The sequence below is a fragment of the Sylvia atricapilla genome, chromosome 11 (assembly GCF_009819655.1).
Source record: "Sylvia atricapilla isolate bSylAtr1 chromosome 11, bSylAtr1.pri, whole genome shotgun sequence".
NCBI lineage: Eukaryota > Metazoa > Chordata > Aves > Passeriformes > Sylviidae > Sylvia > Sylvia atricapilla.
Window position 1 is genome coordinate 10,112,279 of NC_089150.1, and position 22,873 is coordinate 10,135,151.

General features: G+C 43.9%; 2 protein-coding genes and 1 long non-coding RNA gene across 14 annotated transcripts in view; 2 read left to right on the plus strand and 1 right to left on the minus strand.

Moving 5' to 3' along the window:
- Positions 1-5,031, plus strand: part of GRIP2 (glutamate receptor interacting protein 2) — a 135,106-nt gene extending 130,075 nt beyond the window's left edge. Inside the window, exons 23-24 of the mRNA XM_066326629.1 lie at positions 1,195-1,341; positions 3,806-5,031. Coding sequence (XP_066182726.1) covers positions 1,195-1,341; positions 3,806-4,003 — 345 coding nt within the window. The 3' untranslated portion in view covers positions 4,004-5,031. The remainder of the gene's footprint in view (positions 1-1,194; positions 1,342-3,805) is intronic.
- A 204-nt stretch (positions 5,032-5,235) lies between these two features.
- Positions 5,236-6,027, plus strand: LOC136365927 (uncharacterized). Its single transcript, XR_010744437.1, has 2 exons — positions 5,236-5,426; positions 5,493-6,027. It is a non-coding gene; the product is annotated as an uncharacterized lncRNA (long non-coding RNA).
- A 2,056-nt stretch (positions 6,028-8,083) lies between these two features.
- The window catches only part of SLC6A6 (solute carrier family 6 member 6), a 57,536-nt gene continuing 42,746 nt past the window's right edge, over positions 8,084-22,873 (minus strand). For all 12 annotated transcript variants that reach the window (XM_066326638.1, XM_066326640.1, XM_066326644.1 and 9 more), the window contains 6 exons: positions 22,149-22,261; positions 19,614-19,751; positions 18,467-18,569; positions 17,486-17,586; positions 16,621-16,791; positions 8,084-15,222 (listed from right to left, as the gene is read on the minus strand). In XM_066326638.1, the coding sequence (XP_066182735.1) occupies positions 15,082-15,222; positions 16,621-16,791; positions 17,486-17,586; positions 18,467-18,569; positions 19,614-19,751; positions 22,149-22,261 (767 nt within the window). In that variant the 3' untranslated portion in view covers positions 8,084-15,081. The remainder of the gene's footprint in view (positions 15,223-16,620; positions 16,792-17,485; positions 17,587-18,466; positions 18,570-19,613; positions 19,752-22,148; positions 22,262-22,873) is intronic.

Genomic DNA, 22,873 nt, shown 5'->3' on the forward strand with positions numbered 1-22,873 from the left:
TAGCCAGTCTAACCATTGTGCAAGGCAATGGTAATTAGGAAAAGTAATTAACTGTAGAAGCTGCTGATGTAGAATGCAAGCAGGGAAGGGAGCTGGAGAGCTTTCAAAAATTTGATTGCCTTTTTCTTTCCTAATATGACTTCAGAACGAAACCTGCAGTTATGCTAGCTGGAAAAAACAACTTCTTCATGTTTGATCTGCTTTTGCTCTTCAGGGCATGGCAAATGTGTCTTTAAATAAAACTCCTTGGTACCTGGAGGAGGAGAACTGTGTAATTAGGCATGTCATAGGGTTACTCTTCATTCTGCTGGAGCATCTGCTGTGGCCTGTGTTTGGAAATGAGGTTGAGGCCAGGTGGGATGCTCCTGTGTGTCATCCTGAGTGTTGTCCTTCCCCAGGACTGCAGATCCGTGAGGCTCATCCAGCCAGGAGCACAGTCATGGGCTGTGAGCCATGGTAGAGGTTCACTCCGAGCTCATGGGAGGCAGGGGGAGATTTTGGTAGTGTTGGGGAATCAGTTGTCCTTGGTTCCCAGTGTTATCCCATGGCAAGACACACTTCCAACAGTGCTCTCCTCCTTTAGACAAGGCCAAAGCATGACGTGCCCAAGGAAAGGATGATGAGGTTGCCCATTTCTTGTACTCAGTGTGTCAGCACTTGCTGATAGGAATTTTCTGAAAACAGCTTGTGAATAATATGGAGAATTTTAGATGTTCCTGCTGAGTGATGTATTAAAAATGAGCTGTCTTCACATTTGACTTGCAACATTAAAAATTCCCAATAAACAAGGGAATTTTTCGTGCGCTGGTCTGGCACACACAGAGGATACACAGCATAACCTGGGCCAGGGAAGGTGATGCTCCGTTAAAGACACTTGTTTGCTGCACTTTGGGTGAAACGTGAATGCACTCTGTATTACTCTGCTTGTGTTTCCTTCCACATCCAAGGCTGAGGGACTGTCATGGGGTTGGTTTTATGCCAGTCACCAAAGCAATTCTGTGATGATGGTGTCAGGTTAATAAAGCTCAGTCTGTGTTATCTGCCCAGGCTAAGACAAACCTGCCCAGGAGACCCAGAGCAGAATTGCTGTAGGTCTGCACACATCACTCATGGTGCTCCCATCCTGGCAAGCCTCTACATCCCCTCCTTACTCTGCTGCATTGAAACCTGCTTCTTCTCTTTCTGCCTCTCCAGATGACACTCCACAAGGACCCGGAGAGCGAAGACTTTGGATTCAGTTTGTCGGATGGCCTGTTAGAAAAAGGTGTCTATGTAAATATGGTCCGGCCGGATGGGCCAGCAGATCAGTGTGGCCTCAAGCCATATGACAGAGTGCTTCAGGTAATAAATGCAAAATGCAGTTCTGGAGGCTGGGACGGAGTGAATGAGTGGCTGAGAGGAAGAGAGAAGTGAGACCCATCCATGGCAGCACTAACTTTAATGAAAGGTAATAGTTAGCCAACTAGGTGAGCTCTTAGCCACCAACTCTCAATGGGACCTGTGTTTTATAATAGGAAATCACTAGGTAGTACCTTCAGGTGGTACTCCTAGGTTACACTGGTCCAGCACAGTTCTGGCACTGGCCTTCTTGAGCTTGGACAGCTCAAAACAAGCAAAAAGCCGTGTTGCTTCCTTTCCTCACCCTCAGTACTATTCCTGGTTTTTGGATGAATCAGACTGTATTGAACAATATGTGTTCCTGTGAAGCCCCTTGTGGAATTAAGTGATGTTCATGGAGTTCTGTGCATGCCTTTGACAACTAGAAGAGTTTTCTAGGAAACACATCCTTCAAGCAAGGTGTTTTTTATGGATATTTTTCTTTGAAAAATGCTTCATCTGAAATAGCTGATGGAGAAGCAGAATAAAAACTCTGGTCAAAAGCACAGTCTGTAATAAATGTGCCCTGGGCATTTCGGACTACCAGAGGGACAGAAAAAGCCTGGTGAATTTGGGAAATTGGAGAGAAGCTGTGCGTGTATGAAAACCAACTATTTTAGCTTTGAGGCAACTCAAACAGCAACTGAAGGAAGTGCAACCTCTGTGGAAAAATTGCCACCATTTGGAAATGCAGATATTGTGACCATATTTGGAAACACTCAGATGTTTAGTTTCACTAATTTCTAGGCGGGGGTTCTCAGCAGTCGGATTGGAGCCAATACTTTATGTACATCAGGTAACTGGAGGACTGGCAGCACTGTGGGGAACCTTGTTTAAGCTTGTTATGGTCTCTAGCCAGTTGGCTGCTATACAATTATTCCTTCTCAGCTTCAAATAAAAGATGGTGCAAGAATGAACAAGAAGCTAATTAGGCTCTGGGCTGCCTTTCTGTACAGTGTTGGATGTGTTGCTTTTTGCGAGTGCCAAGTGCTCTGGGAGGTGTGCCCAAAATCCTAAACAGAGCAGCATGGAGACCTTGGACACCCTTTTTCCACACGCCGTGCTGCGCAGCTCACACCTACCGGCACACGAGGCGACTTCCATCGCACTGACAAGAGGAGTTGGGAATGAGGGATTGCAGACGTGCTGTAGGTGACTCCCCTCAAGAAGTGCAGAGATGAATTGCTGAGGATGCTGCGCAGTGCTGCTGATTGTGGGCACAGTGATGTGCCCGAAAGCCAGTGAAACACCTCGTCCCTGCTGTCACAGACCCTCCGCCTCTTGGCTGCATGGATTAACTGGAGCATGGCATTGCACTAGTGGCACTTCTGCACTGGAGCTGCCTGGCTGGCACAGAGCAGGGGCAGAGCGAGCTCGTGGTTTATCACTCCTTGTCCACGAGTGGGCTAGAAATTGTTCCTCTGCTGTAAGGAGCAGTGCTGGGGTCTCTGTGCTGACACTGGCTAGGGTGGGGAGGCTGCTGCTTTCACAGACCCAGCACTGTGGGCATGCATTAGTCCTGGGAAGGGGCTTGGGATGGAAGGGTTGTGTGGTGCCAAATACCCAGCCCTTACCCAAAGAAGCAAGCAACACCTGACCCCAGGGGTTATGTTCACTGCAAAGGCATATGGAACATTCCTTTTCCCCTTCTGCACTTCCCATCCCTGTGTCATTTGCCAGCCTGCTCTGTCCCAGAGCTGTCATGGCACCAAGCCCAGGTGTTCTGGTAGCTGTAGGCAAGAGAGCTGGGGTGGTTTCTCCAGATGACCTGGCCTAGAAATGTGCTTGAAGGTCTGCAGGAGCCAGCAGTAACTGCTTTCACTGTTGAATCCTACGGAGAGAATTTGCAGCTGCTTCCTGAGCCCACATGAAATGCATCCAGACTCTGTGAAATGAAGGACATAAATGCGGAGAGGGGTAGCAGAAACTGTTGGTATAGTCTGGGTTTACCTCTGGCTGAGCTGGAAAATGGTTGCCAGAAGCCTCAGGCCTTTATTTGTTTTCTATGTGCTGAATACTTGGCACTGCGAACTTAAGGCCAGTAAAAGCCATTATGGAAAAAAAAAAAAAAAGAAAAAAAGCATAATTTTTTTTCTACAGGCTTGAACAGGAGAACTGGTTTTGAACCCTGCAGTGTTTAATACTGGTAATACTGCCCCAGGCACTGAGGGTCAGGGTTCATGCCTGGTCCAGACTTCTCTCCCCCTTCCCCTATCAGTTGCTGCATCATTCCTCAGCTAAGCATGGATGCTCATTCTGAAGGGGTGCTTCTCCTTCCTCTTCTCCATTGTGAACCCGGAATCAGGGGCCCCCAAGAGTTGTGTATTTTTTCCAGCTGGGGTTTAGCACTAATCTTGCATTTGCTGACTAACAAACATGATCTTTCTGTTGTTCCTCCCCATGGCATGCCCTAAATCCATCCCGGCAGGTAAACCGCGTCCGAACGAGAGACTTTGACTGCTGTCTGGCCGTTCCCTTGATTTCAGAGGCTGGAGATAAGCTGGACCTGGTGATTAGCCGGAACCCCTTGGCCCTGGCTGCCAACACTCCCTCGGAGGGGAACAGAGAGCTCCTGGGGCAGGTGCCCCGCAGCGCCGAGGTCAAGGCGAGTGTCCAGACCCTCTGAGAGCAGGAGCAGAGCAGGTGCTGCCTCTGCTGAGCTCTTGTGGTGTTTGGGGTGTTTTTCCTGTTTTTTTGCACTGGTATTTGTAAATGCTCTGTGTACCATAACCTGCAAGTGGGGAGATGGGTCTTCAGTGAGCCTGTAGACCGCCAAATGTTGCTGGAAAGGTCAGAGCTGGGTGTGCGTCTGGGGCTGTGGCAGTGATGGCAGTGGGACAAACTGCCCATGGGAGGAAGGAGCATCCACAGCCGTCCCCCATGGCAGAGCATCTCCCTTTTCTCCTGCCATTGAGTGTGCAGGGTCCTGCCTCAGACACCCTCCTCACCCTGAAAGGCCTTGGCCATCCTACAAACACACATGGTGCTATTATGTTCTTTGTTTGCTCAGTTAATCACATACAGGAGGACTGAAATGCCTTCCCTTTTATGTTGTGCCCAGCTCCATCCTTTCAACACTCCTAGCAAATCAATTTCTGCAGCCCCTTGCACTCCCAGTGCAGTGCTGTGGAGAGAGCCAGTTAAAAGACACTTTAAAATGTGCTTGAGAGTGGCTAAATGCAATTCCTTTGCAAAAATTGGTATTTGCAGCTGTCTGCTGCCAGCCCTATCCACACTCCCCCCCAGGTGTGACTCACCCTATAGTGGGATTGGGCACCTTGTGTGGCTGATTCCCACGAGCAGTGTTGTTACCTGTGCTCAGTAGTGACTGCAGAGTAGAGGACATACCCAAGGCTAAAGGCCTTGAGTAGCTGCCTGAATCCCCCTTGTTTGTCTGAGCTTCATGGAGATGTTTCGCTTGCAAACCTTGCCTGTGCCTGGAAGGAGATAACAGAATAGAGAAATTCCCAGGGCTGCGCCTGCTGGTTTGGATCAAGGAAACCTTTGCTGTCTCCCCTGAGGCAGAGGCATGATGAGCCCTTGGTTGGGTGGGGGTCGTGTCCTGTGTCCCTGGGGGCTGGGCAGTGTGTGTCCCTTTGCCTGTTGCTGGCCTCCTGTAGCTCTGTGGCCACTGCCCTGGCAGCTGAGAGCCCCCGGCCCCACGGAGGGGCTGCCGTGTTTGCATTGCTGCCCCGCTCCCCACATTAGCACTTTATGATGATGTTCGTGTCCTGGTGGAAGGTGAGGCTGGCTTTGCTTCCCACGGGAAGGCCTGGCTGTGGGCTGAAGAGCCCTCTCAGTCAGACACAGCAGCTCTGGAGCCCGCTGTCCCTGTTCCCTGTTTGCCTTTCTCCATCCCCACCAGCCCACTGCCCCTGTTCCCTGCTTGCCCTTCTCCATCCCCACCTGCACGCCAGTGGAGGACTTGGGTGGGTGTACAGCACCTGTGTGTCGCTTTGCGGAGCCAGGACTTGTCCCTGCACTGTGTCCCTGACAGCCCCCTGTGACAGCACAGCATAGCCTGGGTGTATCCTGGGTGTATCCTGGGTGTATCCTGGGTGTACCCTGGGTGTATCCTGGGCATACCCTGGGTGTACCCTGGGTGTTTCTTCCAGGCACGGCCCCATCCAGCTCGTCGTCGTTGTAGCCATTTTCTCTTTGAGTATGCAATATCCCATACCATTGCTGCCACAGCTAGATAACGTGCCATAATTGATACTGTGGAGCATTGACCGTGCAGCCGAAAGTGTTTTTATATGCAATATTCTGAGCAGTGGAAGCTCACTGGGGCTTCTCATAGGTTTTTAATGAAGACTTTTATTAAAGGCTTTAAAAAACAAAAACAAAAAAAGAAAAAAAAGGAGGAAGAAAAACTTGGTCCTTGTATCCCTTCCTATGCATTTTGAATGATATGAAGATGAAATGCATTACTTAAATGTGTATTTTTATCCATATATTAGAGTGTATTCCTTGTAAAGTATTTTTATATGCTAATTTTCTTATGTATCTATGAAAGCACAATATTTAAAAGTACAGCATTTCAAAGACTATTTTACTCCTGTTTTGGACCTGTTTGTAAATCTCTGTATTTAAATGGGATTGGAATGACTTTGACTTTTTTTTTAATTAAATAAAAGCAAATGAAATCCGTTTGTTTGGGTTTGTGTTGCTTTGTGCTGGAGGATGATAGTGAGGCAACACTTTGCTTCCAGCAGCATTTTGACTTGCCAGGGGACCCTGTTTGTAGGACACCTTGAAGGACAAGGGGGAGGTCGTGCAGAGGGTGTTGCTGTTTGTAGGGCTGCCAGTGCAGGGCTGGGGTTGTCCCTGCCCACCCACCATAAGCAGCAGGACTTGGGTTGCTCCCCTCCCTGTGCCCATGGAGGCAATTTTGCTGTAGCTGTTAACAGGAAGAGCTGGAGGTGTTCATGCATATGGTTCCAGCACTGCCTGCAGCTTTTCCACACCGGGAATCTTGGCTTAAAGCTGGGCTGCTCCATGACAAAACACTGACGCAGCAAAGCATGTGGCAGCCGTGACGTGGCAGCATTTGCAAAGCTGTGATTAATCCCTGGGGATGGATTGGAAAACTCCTGGAGAATGATGTGCTGGCAGGAGATGTCCCATCTGGTGCTCAGAGCCCTGCAGTTCCAGCGGGGTGCCTTGGGGATCTGCACTGTGGTAGCCAAATTACCCCACCTCTGAAACCAGACATCCCGAGAAATGACTGCCGTGAACCCAGATCAGAGTTCTTGTTTCCATGTATTGAGAATTTCTTCCCTGTGCTCCCAGTGTGGGCAGCACAGGCTGGAATGCTCCCTGGATGAGACCATAGGGAGTATCTGCTCACCAGCACAGACAGGGCGAGCTGGGTTTTGCAACCCTTCTCGGCCAAGTGGGTAATGCAGGAATTTTCAGAGACTGAGCAGGGTCCAGGAACGCTCCTGGTTAGACTGGGGAAATCACTGCCACATAAACAACCCTTACCTGCAATCTCTGACTGCTCTCCTGGGGTGAAGACTTCAGAACAGGGCCCTGCACCAAGACCTCGCCAAAACCAACTGGGGCTGCAGGAGGCTGAATGAGCGCCCGTGAAATGTGAGCCTTGGGGCTCAGGGTGTGTCCCAGGTAAAAGGTTAGAACAGAGCTGCTCCCCGGGATGTGCCTCAGTGGGCAGCACATCCCCCTGGTGATGTCACATGTCCCCTCTCATCCGTGCTTTGGCTGATGGCAGCAGCTGCAGCCCTGGGCAGGTGATGGCCGCCAGGGCAGGCAGTAAAAACCCTTCAGCAGCAGCCTGTGGCACTTACTGGCTTTTTAAATTTCCTGTTTATTTATTTTATTTTAACCTGAGATACACTGCATTTGCTGTCTGTGCTCTTATGAGGCTCCTTAGCCCAGCCACTGCAGGCTGTGCTGATGAGAGGAGAAACCCCTGACAAAAGTCTTCAATCACACAGCAAAAGAACCAACCAAGCCAAAAAACCCCAACTAAAGACACAGCTGTGGGACTGATCCTGGCCACGGGGTACTTGAGCCTTAGCAGTGATACTCAGATGTCTTATTTTCACAAGGAGCAGCCACCTACATGTTGGTTTTTTCTTTCCCTGCCTCAAATCAGGACTTCAGGAATGGACACTCTGGTTTAACCTCCATCTGTTTGACTGAAGAGGCTGTCAGCAAGTTGAAATAACCAGTCCCATACACCAGAAAAAAAATGTTGGCATGGGTTTTTTCCTTTATTTTTCTTCCTGTTGGGCTTTTCTGACATATTTGAACTCTCACAGCAGTGGTGCCATGCATGGGCTGGGCACTGGCTGGTGAGAAATGGCTTTCTTTTTGCATCACTTGGGGTTTTATATTTTTATTTTTTTTACCTCTTTGATGTGTTTTGTTGTGTTTTGTTTTTTTCTCACCCCATTTTTTTGTTACTTATTAACTTGCGTTCCATGAATTTTTGCGCTTTTACCGTTCTGACTCTCTCCCCATCCCACTGAATGAGGGGGTGAGTGGCTGTGTGTGGGGCTGTGCTGCCGACCAGGGTGAAACCATGGCAGATGTGAAGTTAGATAGTGATCACACAGATTTCATATATATGGTATTTTATAAGGGCAAAAAAACCCACACCAACAACCCCCAAATAAGTAATAGGTTTAAAGAAAAACTGAGGTACTTGAAGACCAAAAAACCCATCCAAGAGCATCACTGGTTTATAAAGGAAAGTTTTATTTTCAGTTATAAGGTGATTACAAACTCATCTAAAAAAAGCAAAGATGACTTAAAAATATCCATATACATTTCATTTATCTAAAAAGCAAAACAGAAACTGCAAAATACAAACATTTACCATATACACAAAGGCTAGGGGGTTTTAGGATTAAATTACACACCAGGATTTTTCAAATACAAATGTTCCGTTTTGGAACACACAAAAAAATGTTTTAAAATGTTTTAAAAATATTTTTAAGGTTTTTTTTTTCTTTAAAAAAAGTTCAGATGACATTTTTGAGGAGGCCATCATCGCCCTCGCCTCCTCGCTGCATGTGCTACTCATTATCACATTACTGTAGTCACACTCGCTAGGAATTTAAATAATTAAAAAAACACCACTGGTTTTTAGCCAAATACATCAAACAAGATGGACCACCTCTTACAATGTGAAGTCCCTGGCAACATTATCAGGTAACAATCACAACATTACACTGGAGAAAAAAAATAACATCCTATTGAACAGCGAGCACTTCAGAACAGTACTGGGATGCTGCGATGCCGAGAGACCAGCGCTGGCTTCCAGGACAGGAGCAGGTCGTGAATTAACTCAACTTGCCCCCTCAGGTTTTGTTTTTTATTTATCAGCCTCTCAACATAATTTTGCCACTGTTTGGTTTTTTTTTCTTTTTTTTTTTTTTTTTTTTTTCTTTATATATTGAAAAAAAATTCAACCCTTTCTAACATCTCAGCTGCAGAAGCAGGTACATTTAGGGACAGTATTGTGCTCACTGTGCTACAGGGCTGAAACCCTGCAGAGCATGTGCACAGCTCCTTAGCATCATCGAGTTGGCTTTTTTATTTTTTTTTAATACCTTTATTTCTTCCCAGCATTTCTTTTGATTTCTCAAGTCAGGCCATGTTTTCCCTGTGCTGCAAATGTGAAAGTGAGCAGCACCACCCCGCTGTGCACTGCAGATCCACAGGGAGCAAACCTCCCAAACTTGCCCCTTTGAAATTATCTCCATTTACTTTACTCCTAAAGCTCGTGGTAATTAAATTCTGACACTTTTACTGATTATTTCAGATGAGGACACAGCAGCAATACAAAAAGGCTGTGTCTGCCATTCAATTGCCCCACATTGCCTTCAGGGTCAGGCTCTTCCAGGCACAAACCCTGCCACCTAAGTTTTCTGTCTTTGCTGGGGATGGATGGGTGCTTTGGTTTCCTAAAGTTTTCAACCTGCAAAATTTTGAACTTGTCCCTGTTTTTGGTGAAACGGTGTCTCAAGCTATTTCTGCTCTTGTTATAGGACATGGGTAAACTGAAATTACCAATTCCCAATGACAACTGGAAAAAAACCACACAAAGAATGTGACTTTTTCTGTTTATTTTTTAATAGAAACAAACAAATTGGAGTTGGTTTTTTTTTTTTTTCAGAGAAGCATTGTCCATGTAGATATTTTTTTGGGGCTGGCAGAAAAGAGCCACAATCTGGTGGAGGGTGTGGGGCTGGATTGGGTGGTTTTCCAGTGGGTGCTGGTGCTGGTTATATTCAAGTCTCTCTTGAGCAATCTTTCCCATAGACTCAAATTGACTGCTAACACCATAAGAAAATTTTTGTGACCAAAATATGGAGCTCAGGGCACCTCTTTTGCACTAGTTCAAGGGTTTCTTAAATGTCAAGTGTCACCAAATCAACTAAATACTTTGTTTCTTAAGCTTATCTTTGATTATAAGAAATAAAACAAGCTACCAGGTTCTGACAGTTCCTGACCTTTGCTCATGCAAATATACAAATACACAACTACACGTCAATCCTAACCACAAGGCTTTGGATGCTGATTTCGGAGAAAACAAGTCCAGGGCAGCTGCCTGAACCCACACCACACCCAGCCTCCCATGCCAGGAGACATGTGATGCCTACAAGGAGCCAGGAGAGCTTACAAATCAAACCTTAAGGCTTCTTTGGAGGGGCCACGGTCCAGGATTTTGTTATTACTTTCCCTCTTCCACCACCCCATTTAGGCAAGACCCTTTGGACACCCTGGCAGCTGGCTCTTTGCAGGCAAGTGGTGCCTAAATCTCCTCAATCCTCATCCTGAACAGCTTGGCAAGATTTACACACGTGATTTGCAGCCTAGGAATAGAAGCAATGTCCCCACTGTGGCGTGCATATGAGGGTGGAAGATTCCATCTACTAGTCTACTTAAACACAGATTTATTTTTATTCTTTGTACTGAAAGTGAGCAACTTCCATTGAATCTCCTTGGAAATGATGTCAGGGTCATCTTTCTTCCAAGTGTACTTCAGCTGCTTAACTAACTTGTCCACTGCATTCAATGCACAGCTTATTTAACATTTTATATACATTACACCTCCATGAGTGATCCTGCAGGGACCACAAGACATGGAAGCTAATAATCAGTTATTCAAAAGTGTTCAAATCCTTCTCCCACAGCTGGAAGTTTGCCAGTGATGCAAGGAGTGGGAGCTTTGAACCCAAGTGTGACAAGCACAACCTCAACAAAACTGAAAGTCTCCTTAGCAAATAAAAACAGACCAGGAGGAGACTTGGAAAAGATCTATTGAATGGAGATGTCCATGTGTCTTCAGATCTACTTGAGTTATCTAACGCTGAGACAAAGAAGAGGAACCAGGAGCATCTGCAGTTGGGAAAGGAGGATGAACACAGGACTGGAAACAGCTGCAGGAGGTGCTGTCCTGGCAGTGATAATAAAAGCTCTGCTGATGTAGTTGGGGTTTTTTTTGGTGTTACAGCAACTGTAAGGCTGCACTGTCTTTTTTCCCCCTACTTTTTCTCATTTCCTCCTCTCCTCAAAAGAGCAATGAAGATCAATTTTGCTGAGCTGTTTCAGCAGATCATACCTAACTTCCCTCCACCCCTAATTCCAGGAGCTGTGCTGCTGCTGTGGGGTGGCCACCAGCACTGTTCTAGATGGCAAATACAGCTGCCAGGCTTTTGTATTTTTATTTACAACACAAGAACAAATCCACTGTGGATCTACTATCTCAAACTTGAAAGATGACTTTTCTAAGTGTGTGGATCTGTTTGGACCAGATGAAAAGGAGAGCTATAGATGAGGAGGAAAAATAGAACAATAACAACAACAATAAAAAACCCAGATCTATTTATGAAATCATACTGTTCAAACACTGAGATACAGACTACTGGTAAAGTCCCTTAGAATAGATGCTCATTTACAGAGATCATCACTAGTGACAGGTGAACTGAAAAGGTTTGGAAAATTGAGAAAAATAAGTAACAGGTCAGAAAAATCTCATGGGGATATGTTCCCCTTTACATTTCTACTATCTCTTGATTTCAGTTCAGCTGGAAATAAATACTGCTGAAACTCTGTTGTTTTCAAACCCAGAAGACCCCATGAATACAAAAGGTACATGAAACATGAAAAGGTGTGCGTTTTGTCTTGGTTTATGCTGGCTTAAATCTCAGGGATCTGGTTCTAAAGATCTCATGCCAAAACTGCACTCTTTTCCCCAGATCCAAACCCATTCATCTATAACTAGTCATGATGCTTTAACACAGAGTTCCTCATTTACACAAAACAGATAAAATAGGTCATAAGAGTTTAAACAAGTAAATACAGGAAAAAAATGTCAGTTGTCTTTGCAGTCAAAATAGGTAGAAAACACAAAGTTTCTTTAAAAATTATTTTTTAATAAATTTGGCAGAAGATCATGTTGAAATGCAAATTTATCACCAAGAAAAGTTTAGAAATCTGATAAAATCGTTAGGTAAAAACCCCCAAACTGTAAAAATGCAAGTGTGTTCACTGGAACTCAAATCCCAGATAAAACAAGAAGAATTAAGTACTCTTTTTTTTTTTCCTTTTTTTTTTTTTTCTTCTTTTTTTGTCAGAGGAGGGAGGAGGGGAGAGGGGAACTGTTTTCCAGAAACAATGATTTCTTGGCTCTTGGTGAGTCCCAGCCCTCCCTTGCAGTCGTGCTGAAGAGCTCAGCAGGGCCAGGGGAGCTGACAGAGAGAATCTTCAAAGAGGTTGTTGCATATGTGCGAGACCTTTTCACTTGGAAGATGGAAGCAACTGATTTGAATGGCACAGTTTGTATTGAAATGGGGCTGGGTTCTGTTCTCTGGTAGTTGTATTTTGAAAGGTGTAGTATTATCCCTCTGGTTCTTCCCACTAAGGCACTCTCCACACACAGGAGATGCCTGAACACCCAGCTGACTTGCTGGAGACATCTTTGATGTAGCCAAACCATTTTTTTTCCTAACTAAAGCTTTTCTCAGCTCTATAGCACAAAAGTCACATGCAAACAATATAATCTCATACACAGTTGTATGACAATGTATATACATATATATATATATATAGAAATAAATGAAGCATCAGTGTTTCATCTGCACTCACAAAAACCATTAATTTAGACACCTCTAACCTTCTACTTCCTCTTCACCCGTGTCTGTTTACTGCAGACACTGACTGTAACTCAAAAATGAGAGTCCAAGCTGAAGTCCACTAAGCTAAGAGAGTTATCTTTGGTTACATTTCCTTGCCTTTGATTGTTAAAAAATAAAATTGCTGTATGCATATTTCGTTATTTTGGGCACATTTGATGACATCCACTGGCTCTCAGAATTCCTCCAGTGATTTTGGATGGTTTCTGCCACTGGCCCAGCAGGTGTCATTTAGATATTTGCCATCTCCAACTGTGCAAAAGTTTCCTTCAGAACTCTCATAATACAGCAACCAGAAAAAAGAAAACACAATTCTGCCATGGCTGATTTTGTTGCTGCAACTCAGCTCTCTGTTGTAAAAGTATCTACAAATTCAAACTAGACAGATTTGGAAGTTCTAGATACAGCGATGTTTTTCTTTAACAATAAATAATTGTTTTGGTCCATCTCTTGGTTTTAAATCTCCCCATTTCTGTCACAGGGAAACCAACAAGTTAAGAAATGTTTGTGCTGTTGTGGCCAGTTAGCACACAGGGCGAGAAAAAAATGAAATAAAGCTACTGTGTAGGAATGTTAAGAACTGTTTATGTTCCTGTTTAAATAAATGACAGCCTCTGCCCTGACAGACTAAGCTGACAGCAGAATAAGCAGATACAAACTCTGCTTTTATCAAGCATTTCTTCTAAATACCTTTGGATAGACTACCTGTGGTATCATAAGAAAAACACTCTCTCCCTCTGATACAATGCCCACAAGACAAGGCTGAATTTTGCCAGAGAACCTGTTCCCAGCACAACCTGCTCAAGTAAAAGAAACAAAAAGAAGAAAAGAAAATAAAAGAAAAAGGCTTTTGTCCATGTTTTGGACAGTTTTCAGGGATCCAATTCTCCACAGAAACGTTCAGCTGCACTACATGAAGTGGAACCCCCATTCCTGTACTCTTTGCAGTCATTTCTCTTCACTTCCCAGTCTCACCCAGAATGGTACCCAATTCCTTCTGACCAGAACAAAATACTTCAGTTACATGTTCCCTTTGCTTTAATTAAAATTCCAAACAGCCCTGTTTCTTCAGCAGATAAGATTCATAAATATGTTTGCCACCCTCCATCCCCCCACAAAATAAAATAAAATAGAATAAAATACAGTAAAATAAAATAAAATCATGGTTTAGTCCAATGATGAGCGAGGAGACTGGGGGCTCTAGGTCCACTGCTGCTATTTACTAACACAGGACAAGGGACTCAGTCCTTTTGTCTGTTTGTCCAACAGCAATGACCTCCCTCCCCCAAATAAATAAATTAAACAAATCCTGGTTACTGAACTTGGAAAAGCATTTTTGAGATACATGGATGAAAAGCACCTGTTTGCTGTGTGATATTATTATCATCATTACTATTATTATTAACATGTCTGTTATCAACACCAGTTACACCAGGTGAGTGGTTTTGTTCCTCCTGTCAGGGATGACCTGGTTTGTGTTCAGCTCTGGACAGTCAGAATCCAGAAGTGATTCCTTTATTTTTTTGCCCAAAGTCCAAACGAAGAAGTGAACACCTAAAGCACCCAGACAGCGGGTGCTGCTTTTCCTCTCTTGGCTGTTCTGTGCTCATCCCTGCTGCCCTGGGGACAGGCTGTCCTCCCAGTTTGCAGAATTCAAGTTTACACCTGTGCCACCACACCAAAGTACAGTTTGCTGGAAAACTCAGGAGCAGGTACTCAACTTCCCCACTCACACACAAACAGGCAGGCATTTCACTTAAGTAAAAACAAGAAACCTCAAAAATATTAAAAACAATAACAAAAAAAGACTGAACCATGCCAAATTCTGCAAATGCCTTCCTCAAGTTCTCCTCAGTTGGTGTGACAGGGTCCCAGTGCTGTCCCTGGGAGGGACAGCCACAACACTGTTCACACCCTTTCAGCTCCTCTGCATCCCTTGCAAACTCTCCACTCCAGCTGTTTGGCTATATCCTTATCCAGGGACTGCACTAAACACAACAGTACCCACTCCCCAAAGTGACCCTGACACCTGTCGTTTACCACAGTTGAACCAGAGGGTGGAAATACTACACCTTTGAAAATTCTCTTGAAACAGCATTTTTTTAAAAAAATGTATCTCTCAACAGAGCTTCTTTTGTGTGTTCTGTAGGTTACCCTGCTCCCAACCATACCAGCACCTAAAATTGCTTTTTGAGACTTGAATGTATTGCTGGCAAGACAATCAATTCAAGTGGTAAGGTGTATAATATTTAGAGATAAAGATATATATATTTAAAAAAACCCAATAATAGTAAATTCTTGTAATATGTCTAGTCTGATATGAAAGCTCTCCCTCTACAGAGAGATGTCTGCTGTGATTACCTTACAAAATATTAAAAAAAAAAAAAAACAAAACACACACAAAAAATAACTTTCTCTGTGAGAAATAAAAATAAATCCTAGTGCAAATATAAAGCTCTGTAAACCTGGTCCTATGAGAATCTATGGTTAGTAAACGGCAGTTAAAGCAGGTTTATCCTCTCACAGAGAGAGCTCACATCATGGTTTCCACAATGATATGAGTTGGCTTGATCAATCCGCCATTCGAAGTTCCATTGGGGCAGAAGGGGGTGCCACTCTCCGTTTCTTTGGACCATCGATTCACTTCCTTGGGGGCAGCCACTGCCTTTATCCTCTGAAAGAGAGAAGGAAAGTGGAGGTGAGACGACCAGAGGCCTCTGTGTCTCCACGTGCAGGACGTGGCACTCCGAGAGAATATCGGAGACACGTGCCCGTGGAGCTGTAAAGGATGTGGGGGTCTGTGGAGCCTCAGCTCCTGCTCAGCTGCAGAGCCTGACTTGAGGCAGGGAGGTCAGACAGGAGGGAAGTTCCAGCATTATCCAGCATCCTGCACGTTGGGCTTTCTGTGCTGCAAATGATGTGAGTCCTCCTTCCTCATTTAGAAACAGCTCTGCCTCTCAGCCCAGCCTTCGCTGCCAAGTGGCAACTTCTGTCCTACGTCTCAGTTCACAACAGAAGAACTGAATGGCATCTGACCAGTGCTTGCTCTTTTTCCTTTCCTAACTTGGTCTTTGAGCAGTGTTTTGGCTACTTTTAGACTTGTCTCTCATGGTGACAATGGTGACAATGCAGGCAGGAAAATTAACACTTATGCCTGGCCACAGCTGAAAAAGGCCATTAACACTTGGACAAAAACAAATGCAAGTGTTTTTGCTCTGGGAAATGTTTGGGTTTGGTTTTTTTAAATTCTATTCTTTTTTTCCTAAGCCAGTGTTCTGCTTTCTTCTCCAAGAATACTCTGAGCTGTGTTTAAGATCGACTTGTTAGGCAAAAAAACTGATCTGAAAACTTTGAAGAGAATTGCATAGTTTCATGCTTGCACTGCCTGTAAAAACTTTCCACCATGAAAAAAAAGTTAGAGGAGCCCAGACTGAACTCCAAAGGGCAAGAGGCTTCCTGCAAATCCAAACCTGAGGGAATCTGCACTGTCAAGTGTAAATTAGACCTGAAATTTTCCAATCTGGATCCAGTGTTTCAGTTTGGAATAAAATAAACACAAATTTAGAAAGCAAAAAATTGAAACCCTTTGCCAAGAGGGTTTGTCTTTAATTTAGACCCTCACAGTGAAGGCCATGCCTGAGAGACACACAATCCACAGGTGTATTTGAATTTCCTTGAAATTCAATGAGTTTTCACACAACTAGGTTTGACCCAGGTATCTCTATCTCTCTTTCCCAGCGATTTTCAGGATGGTGTTTCTGTGTCCCTGGGGGCCGGAGAGGAGAAACTTGACACTCAGAAACCCCCCAGGCCTTGAATGTTTGTGGAGGTAATGATTTGCCAAGCTGGAAGGTGCACAAGTGGAACATGAGTAAAATCACTTGGTGTTTATCTGAGGACAGAAGGTTTTGTGTTTGCTCTCTTTCTACTGTTTGCCCAGAGGACAGGTGATCTTTAACCGTCTTATTTACCTTACCTGGGCAAGGTGGCACTTTTCCAAGCATTACTTTGTATGAAACACAACAAGTTAAAGCTCCCCTTCTCCTCTAGACAGACAACTGGTTGTTCTTACCTCAATGAGTGACCCATCTGACTGAATGATGCGGATGACCATCACCATAGGGATGCAGATCATGGAGGAAAGGGCAAGAACCCAGCCCAGGCCAATTGCCCAGTCTGGGTATGTGTAGACCTTGTTGTAGGTCAGTGGTTTATACTTGGCCAAAGAAAAGATAAAGCACCCCTGTGGATGAGAAAGGAAAACAAAGTGAGGCTCAAAAAATGCTAAAAGCAGTAGGGTTCTGGTGCAACTACTGGCCCTGAGGAAGACAGGCAGTGAAAGGCAGAGCTGATGGATACCATATGTATTTTAAACCAATGGGGGAATTGTTCTTCCATTTCAATCACAGAAAGAGCATCTGCATCTGCTTATAGCATCTGCTGTGTGACAACAGAGTGCTAAGAGATGGTGCTGAACAGCTGCAGTACACTGCCAATTTTCTTCAGGGCTCAACTATTCGCTGCACACACCAAGATTACCAGGATGTTCTTCCCACCCAATGAAGTACTTCAAGCCAAGGTCTGCCTCAGACTGCTCAATTCCTTTTATTACAATCACCTCGCAGTCCTATGTCTTAAAGTAGGGACCGCTCTTTGGAGAGTGAGTTTTCTCTTCATGAATGTAGAATTTTGCCAATTCTAAGAAAATTCCACTTAAATGTAGCCAACAATTCATGCAGGCACAGTAGAGACTAGACCAGCTGTCACGTTAACAGCTGACATTTGAGAACACAATGTCTTTGAGAGTATGTTCAAGCCTTCAGCTTCTCTTTGCAAACTGGCCTCTGAATGTAACAGCCTTCCCTTGAAGAGAAGCACTAAGAGGTGGCTTAGCACTACCAAGTGTAAGACTTGAAAGAGCACAGGTCAGCACTCACCACGCAAAGAACTGGTGTAATCACAATCCAGCTCCATTTCATCCAGGGACCAGGTCTGTATCCAATCATATCCTCAATGGCATCATAAATATTATCAGCGCCTGTAAGAATTGAGCAGATAAAAGCCACGTAAACACTGTAGAGTTAAAGCTGCTTTCCTAGGCTCCCCAAGGGGTGTGTAAAGGGAAGATGAGGATATCAGATGTATTCTTCAAATGCTTCCCACGGCTGTGAAGTCCAAGATGATTTCTTGAAAAGCTCAAAGGTTGGGGGAGTCTCTCACCCCGCCCTCCCCTCATTATTTGGCTGCAGGAGTGAGATGCTAATCTCTCCTGCTCCCATTGCACCCTCTCTCCTCTCCAGACTCTTTCTGAACTTCCCAGAGGGATCACCATGGGAAAGACTTGACAGCAAATGGTGCACCTGCTTCTACAGAAATTTGACTTTCTGATTGTCTGAGGAGATGGAATAGGTGGAAAATCAGAGAAACAACCAGTTCTAATCAGCAAACATCTGATTATTCCACAGCTCAGGCAGCTACAGAGGCCTCTGTCAGACTGAGGTGCTTGGCACTGCCAAAAGTAATGGGGCAGAATATACTTTCAGCTCTCTTTCTGTACTTTCTGTTTGGTTGGATTGTCCCTGCAGACATTGCAGCTCTGAAAGGAAATTCTCTGAGAGACAAACAGAAATTTTCATGGCTGGCCACACTTTCAACCCTCACCTCTAAACACATGAAAATGTTTAATTGTGCCCCTATTAATTAGCAATGGAAAAATACTCATTTTTTGTAGAAAAAACATTGGAGGTTGGACTCATCCCAGATGCAGATTTGTCTCCAAGAGGTCAGGGCAAATTTATACTAATGGCATGTGTCTGTTGCTGGGAAGAAGACTCTGGGGTGGCTGATGATTAAATATTTGGCTAGCAAAATTGTCACTGACTCATCAAAAGGTATCAGATGAAAGGATTCTCACTTACCATAAACCCAGGCTACAGCAATACATTCAAAGAATGCAACCCACAAAAGGCATACACCACTAGCTGCATAGTAGTCAAAGAGTTGAAAAACATACATGCCACCCTGCAAAAGACAGACACAATTGGTTGAGATCCAAGAGGGAAAAAAAAGCCCCAAGAATTCAGGTCCAGGTCTCAGTAACATTTACCATCATATCCCAATGATTCCTGTTCAACAAGAAACAGCAGCTAGCAAATAGGTAAGGTAAATATTTGGCGTTACCTTCTCCAGGGAATATGCATGTTTACTACAGAAATAACTCCAAACAAGACAATGATTAAACAAAATAAAGCCACTTAATATAATCTACTAAAAGACTTAAATCTTTCCTTCTTACAAGTATTTTAGGATAGGCATTTAAAGAAACAAATGGTTGCCTTCCAACATTAACACCTTAAAAAGACAAAAAATGGACGTCAGTTCATCAGGAGGGTCTTCATTTATTTATTGAGGGAATGGGCTAGTTTCATGAAAATAGTTAAGTTTTTGTTATACAACTATCTATACCCTGCTGTTAGACTCTGCTTTTACTACACTGCACTTTCACTTGAAAAACTGTGGGGTTTGGGTATCTTTGTTACAGGTGCTATTTTACCTCCCACAATCATGCTCTTAGAGTTGTTTTTAAAATCTGACTTGGATTTTATTTTGAAGATAAATATCACAACAGTGCAGGCACTGGAACATATTCCTGTCTTGTTTATACTAGAATAAATCCAGTGGTATTTAATTAATTCAAATTTGTGCAACTAAGATAAAAATCTCTTTTCCTGCATGCCACTGGATGGGTTCTTAATGCTCCCTGCTGAAGGTTTCCTATATGTTTCATCATTCAGAAGTAGATGTTAATATTCAGACTCATGTTGACTGATACCTGAGATCAGACTGAATTTAATGAGATTTCACATTTCTGTTCCTATGACCGAAAAGGGAAGGGATATGTAACCCCCATTCAAAATGCTTTCATATCTAGGGATGAAAGATGCTCTGTACATCTAAAAAGCACTTCTCCTCTGAGTAGTGATTCTCTGCAATCTCAATCATAGCTAAAACCAGCCTGAAAAATGGCTACAAAAGAAGGCAATTTGCAGCACTGGTACTACTTACCTCAGTCACCATAGTTAGTCCCAGAAGATAGCTAAGGAAACACACTATAGCGATGAAGATTTCCCGTCGGTAACCCTTCCTTAGGAAGGATGGGTGCAGATCAACTAATGACGTGATCTGTCCTTCAACTTCAACAAACTACAGGGGGGAAAATAACAGCAGAGAAATTACTTGAGGATTACCTGCCATGCAGTTCACTCTGGCTCCTGCTTGAACAAACCCTCCCCAGCAACCCCTCAGTTCTATGCTCTGGGCTGCTCTCAATAAAGAAGAAGAAACCAGTCCTTTGTAACCCCGAGGCTGGAGCGTGGGGGTAAGCTTTCAGGTTGGAACAAGCTTTTAGAATTTCTTTTTATTACCTAGAAGCCTTAGGAGCTAAAAAGGTGCTCTGTAAATGCAAGCCACAAGGATGAAGGAGGCACTTATGTGCCTGATGACAGGAAGGTACTTATGTGGCTTTTATGCTGTCACTGTTCCAGATGAACACAGGATGTATGCTAGAGAAGAGGCAGAGGGAAAACACTCAAAAAAGTCCAAGCTAGAAGAGTACCTCCCAGACTTTTTCTGATGTGCCAGAAAGCATCACAAATACTAGTTAGGTTAATTCCACAGTTTGATATAATTCTGCTCTTGGGTTTGTTAGTGAAAATTCAGCCAAGGGAAGGCAGACTGGGATGTGAAAGAGCCTGACTGAATGTATTCTTTGTGGAGCCGTGGAGCAGAGTATCTCTGGCTGAGGCCCGGGGTACTTCTGCAGCAATTATGGAGCTGTTCACACAGTCTTCATTGAACGAACTGGCAAACTATTTGCACTTGTAAACCAAAAATGAAACTCCGAATAAATGAGCTAAAAGTCTTTATCTTGCTTCATGATAACTGTATTTATACTTACTTGCCTTTGGAAAACTATACAATTGTGTAACTTGAGTTAAGCAAATAACCCAAACTGGATTTGAATAGAAGTTTAAAGTTAATCAAAAACCAGATTTTTCTGCACCTGGAGGAAAGCAACTACTGAACTTCCCCAAGAAACACCATGGAAGGCATCTTGTGACTGATTTGTACTTTCAACCTGGCAAGGTACAAAAGCACCAAGCTCACTGAAGACATGAGGATATGGATTGGAGGTATCCACCAAGGCTGCCTCTGTAGAAAAGATCTTCACTTCAAGTAGATACATCACCTTAACTACTAACTTATCATGGGGAATCTACGACAGAGATTATTTCAGAAAAAGCTGCATTTTCCTACCTGGCACCTCATTGCTCTTACAGCTCCCAGAAATGCCCTATAACAACCCTACCATCTTCCTGAAGCTCTATTTTGGAAATACAGACTGTCCTGCAAACAGATTTTGTCCTCCACCAAATTTTATTGCCTCTTGTCTTGTTACTTTGCCTTGTGTAAAACTGGTTTTCTTTTAAAATACTTTCCTTTGAGCTGATTTGATCTGAAACTGCTCTGGCATTCCAGAAACCTGCTTGACTGCACTCCAAAAAACCAGAGGGGTGGAGGAGAGAAATTAAGCGCTCCAATTAGTTTTAATCATTCTGCGCAGTGAGGAGCTTTTTAAAATTACTAGACAGCTTCCAATTTGCATAAGCATAGGGTTGCTGAACCACAGCATTGGGTACTTTCACATTTTCTTAGGAGCAATTGAGAGTTGCTCACTAGAGTTCAAAGATTAAGCCATAAAGAGGTTCCTTGGCAGTATTTAGTCCAACATTCCTACAAGTAATCATTGGGAAAAATAACCTAACTTTGTGACTGAACTTTTCGATTTTTTTCATGCTCACTAATTAATAGAAGGGTGTGCTATAAAATTAGTACAGCTGGAATCTGAGATGCTTTCTGGCCTGTTTGGAGGTACTGAATACATGCTGCTGACGTGCATGCCAGCAGGATCCCACATTGCTCAGCACCTCCAAGCCCAAGGCCACCAAAAAAGGCTGCAGCTTTGTCCTCTCACTGTTCTTGAAGCCACCCTGGATATACTGTACAAAACATTATGTGCTTTTTTGTACCTCATGCTGACTTTGCTTTTCTTTTTTGGCACTTGGCAACCATCAAAACCCATACTGCTAGTAGTTATTAATTGTTAGTCTTTTAATGATGGTGTATACACCCTGCAGGTGTTCTTAATGGCACAAAGTACTCTGTGGAACAGACTGCTGCAGTCCTTTAAGGTTTAAAATGATTAGGCTCTTTTTTTTTCCCAAAGTAAGAAAATATTGTGACCAAAATGGTAGTATTTTGTGGCCAGATTAGGACTGAAATTTAGGTTAGGGAGTACTGCCCTAGTGTGGCAGACCCCACTATCTCTTGATTTGACAAAGACTTACTGAGCAACACAATATTATGAATCAACAGTTGTAGATTCATGAAGTGCAGACCCTACCCTAAAAACAACCCAGATGAATTCCTCTCAAGCAGCATTAGAGATATGCTCTTCTTAATTAATGCCTATAAAATCAGCTTTTCTCAGTCAGCAGTACCGACACACTAAGTCACACGTCCCTTATCCATTGTACTAACCTGGCTATCCAGTCCAAGCAACAGAAGCATAATAAAAAAAAGGATTGCCCAAAAGGTGGGCAGTGGCATCATGGACACAGCTTTTGGGTAGGCAATGAAGGCCAGGCCTGGACCTAGAGAAAGAGAAAATAGGGAATGGGGAAGGGAAGGGAAGAAAAGTAGTAAGTACCAGCTTTTTGGTAAAGGTAGCCACCCTCAAATTCAGGAATGCCTGGTTCCGTTCAGATAAATCCAAACGCAGCTGGAAATACCAGAAATGAAACAGTTTGGCTCTTTTATCTGAAATTGAAGCACGCATGACTACAGCAGAAACCACAGGCAAACCCCCGAGGCCAGTGCTAACAGATCTCCAGTTTTAACATCTGTCTCAATGTCATGCCCTGCATAGACACGGAAGAGTCTTGGGGGCTGGGGGACAGGGGGTGACCCAAGGGAATGGCAGAATCCCACTGCTAGCCCACATGGTCATGATGAAGATGATGATGATGAAACTTCCTTGCATGCAGGGAAGAGGGCTCTGCTATAAACATTCCCTGGGATTTCCACTAATGCAACCACTGCCTCCCTCTGTATGCAACCACCAAACACTGCCTGGCTTTCCTAAACTGGGATTTCCTCTCTAAGGAGTTTGCTCCTTCTCTTCTGCAAACCCTCCCTGCTGCACTGTGTGGTCAGGCTACTCCTAATTTTATCAACTGAGAATTGAGGAAACTGCTGTTAGGAAC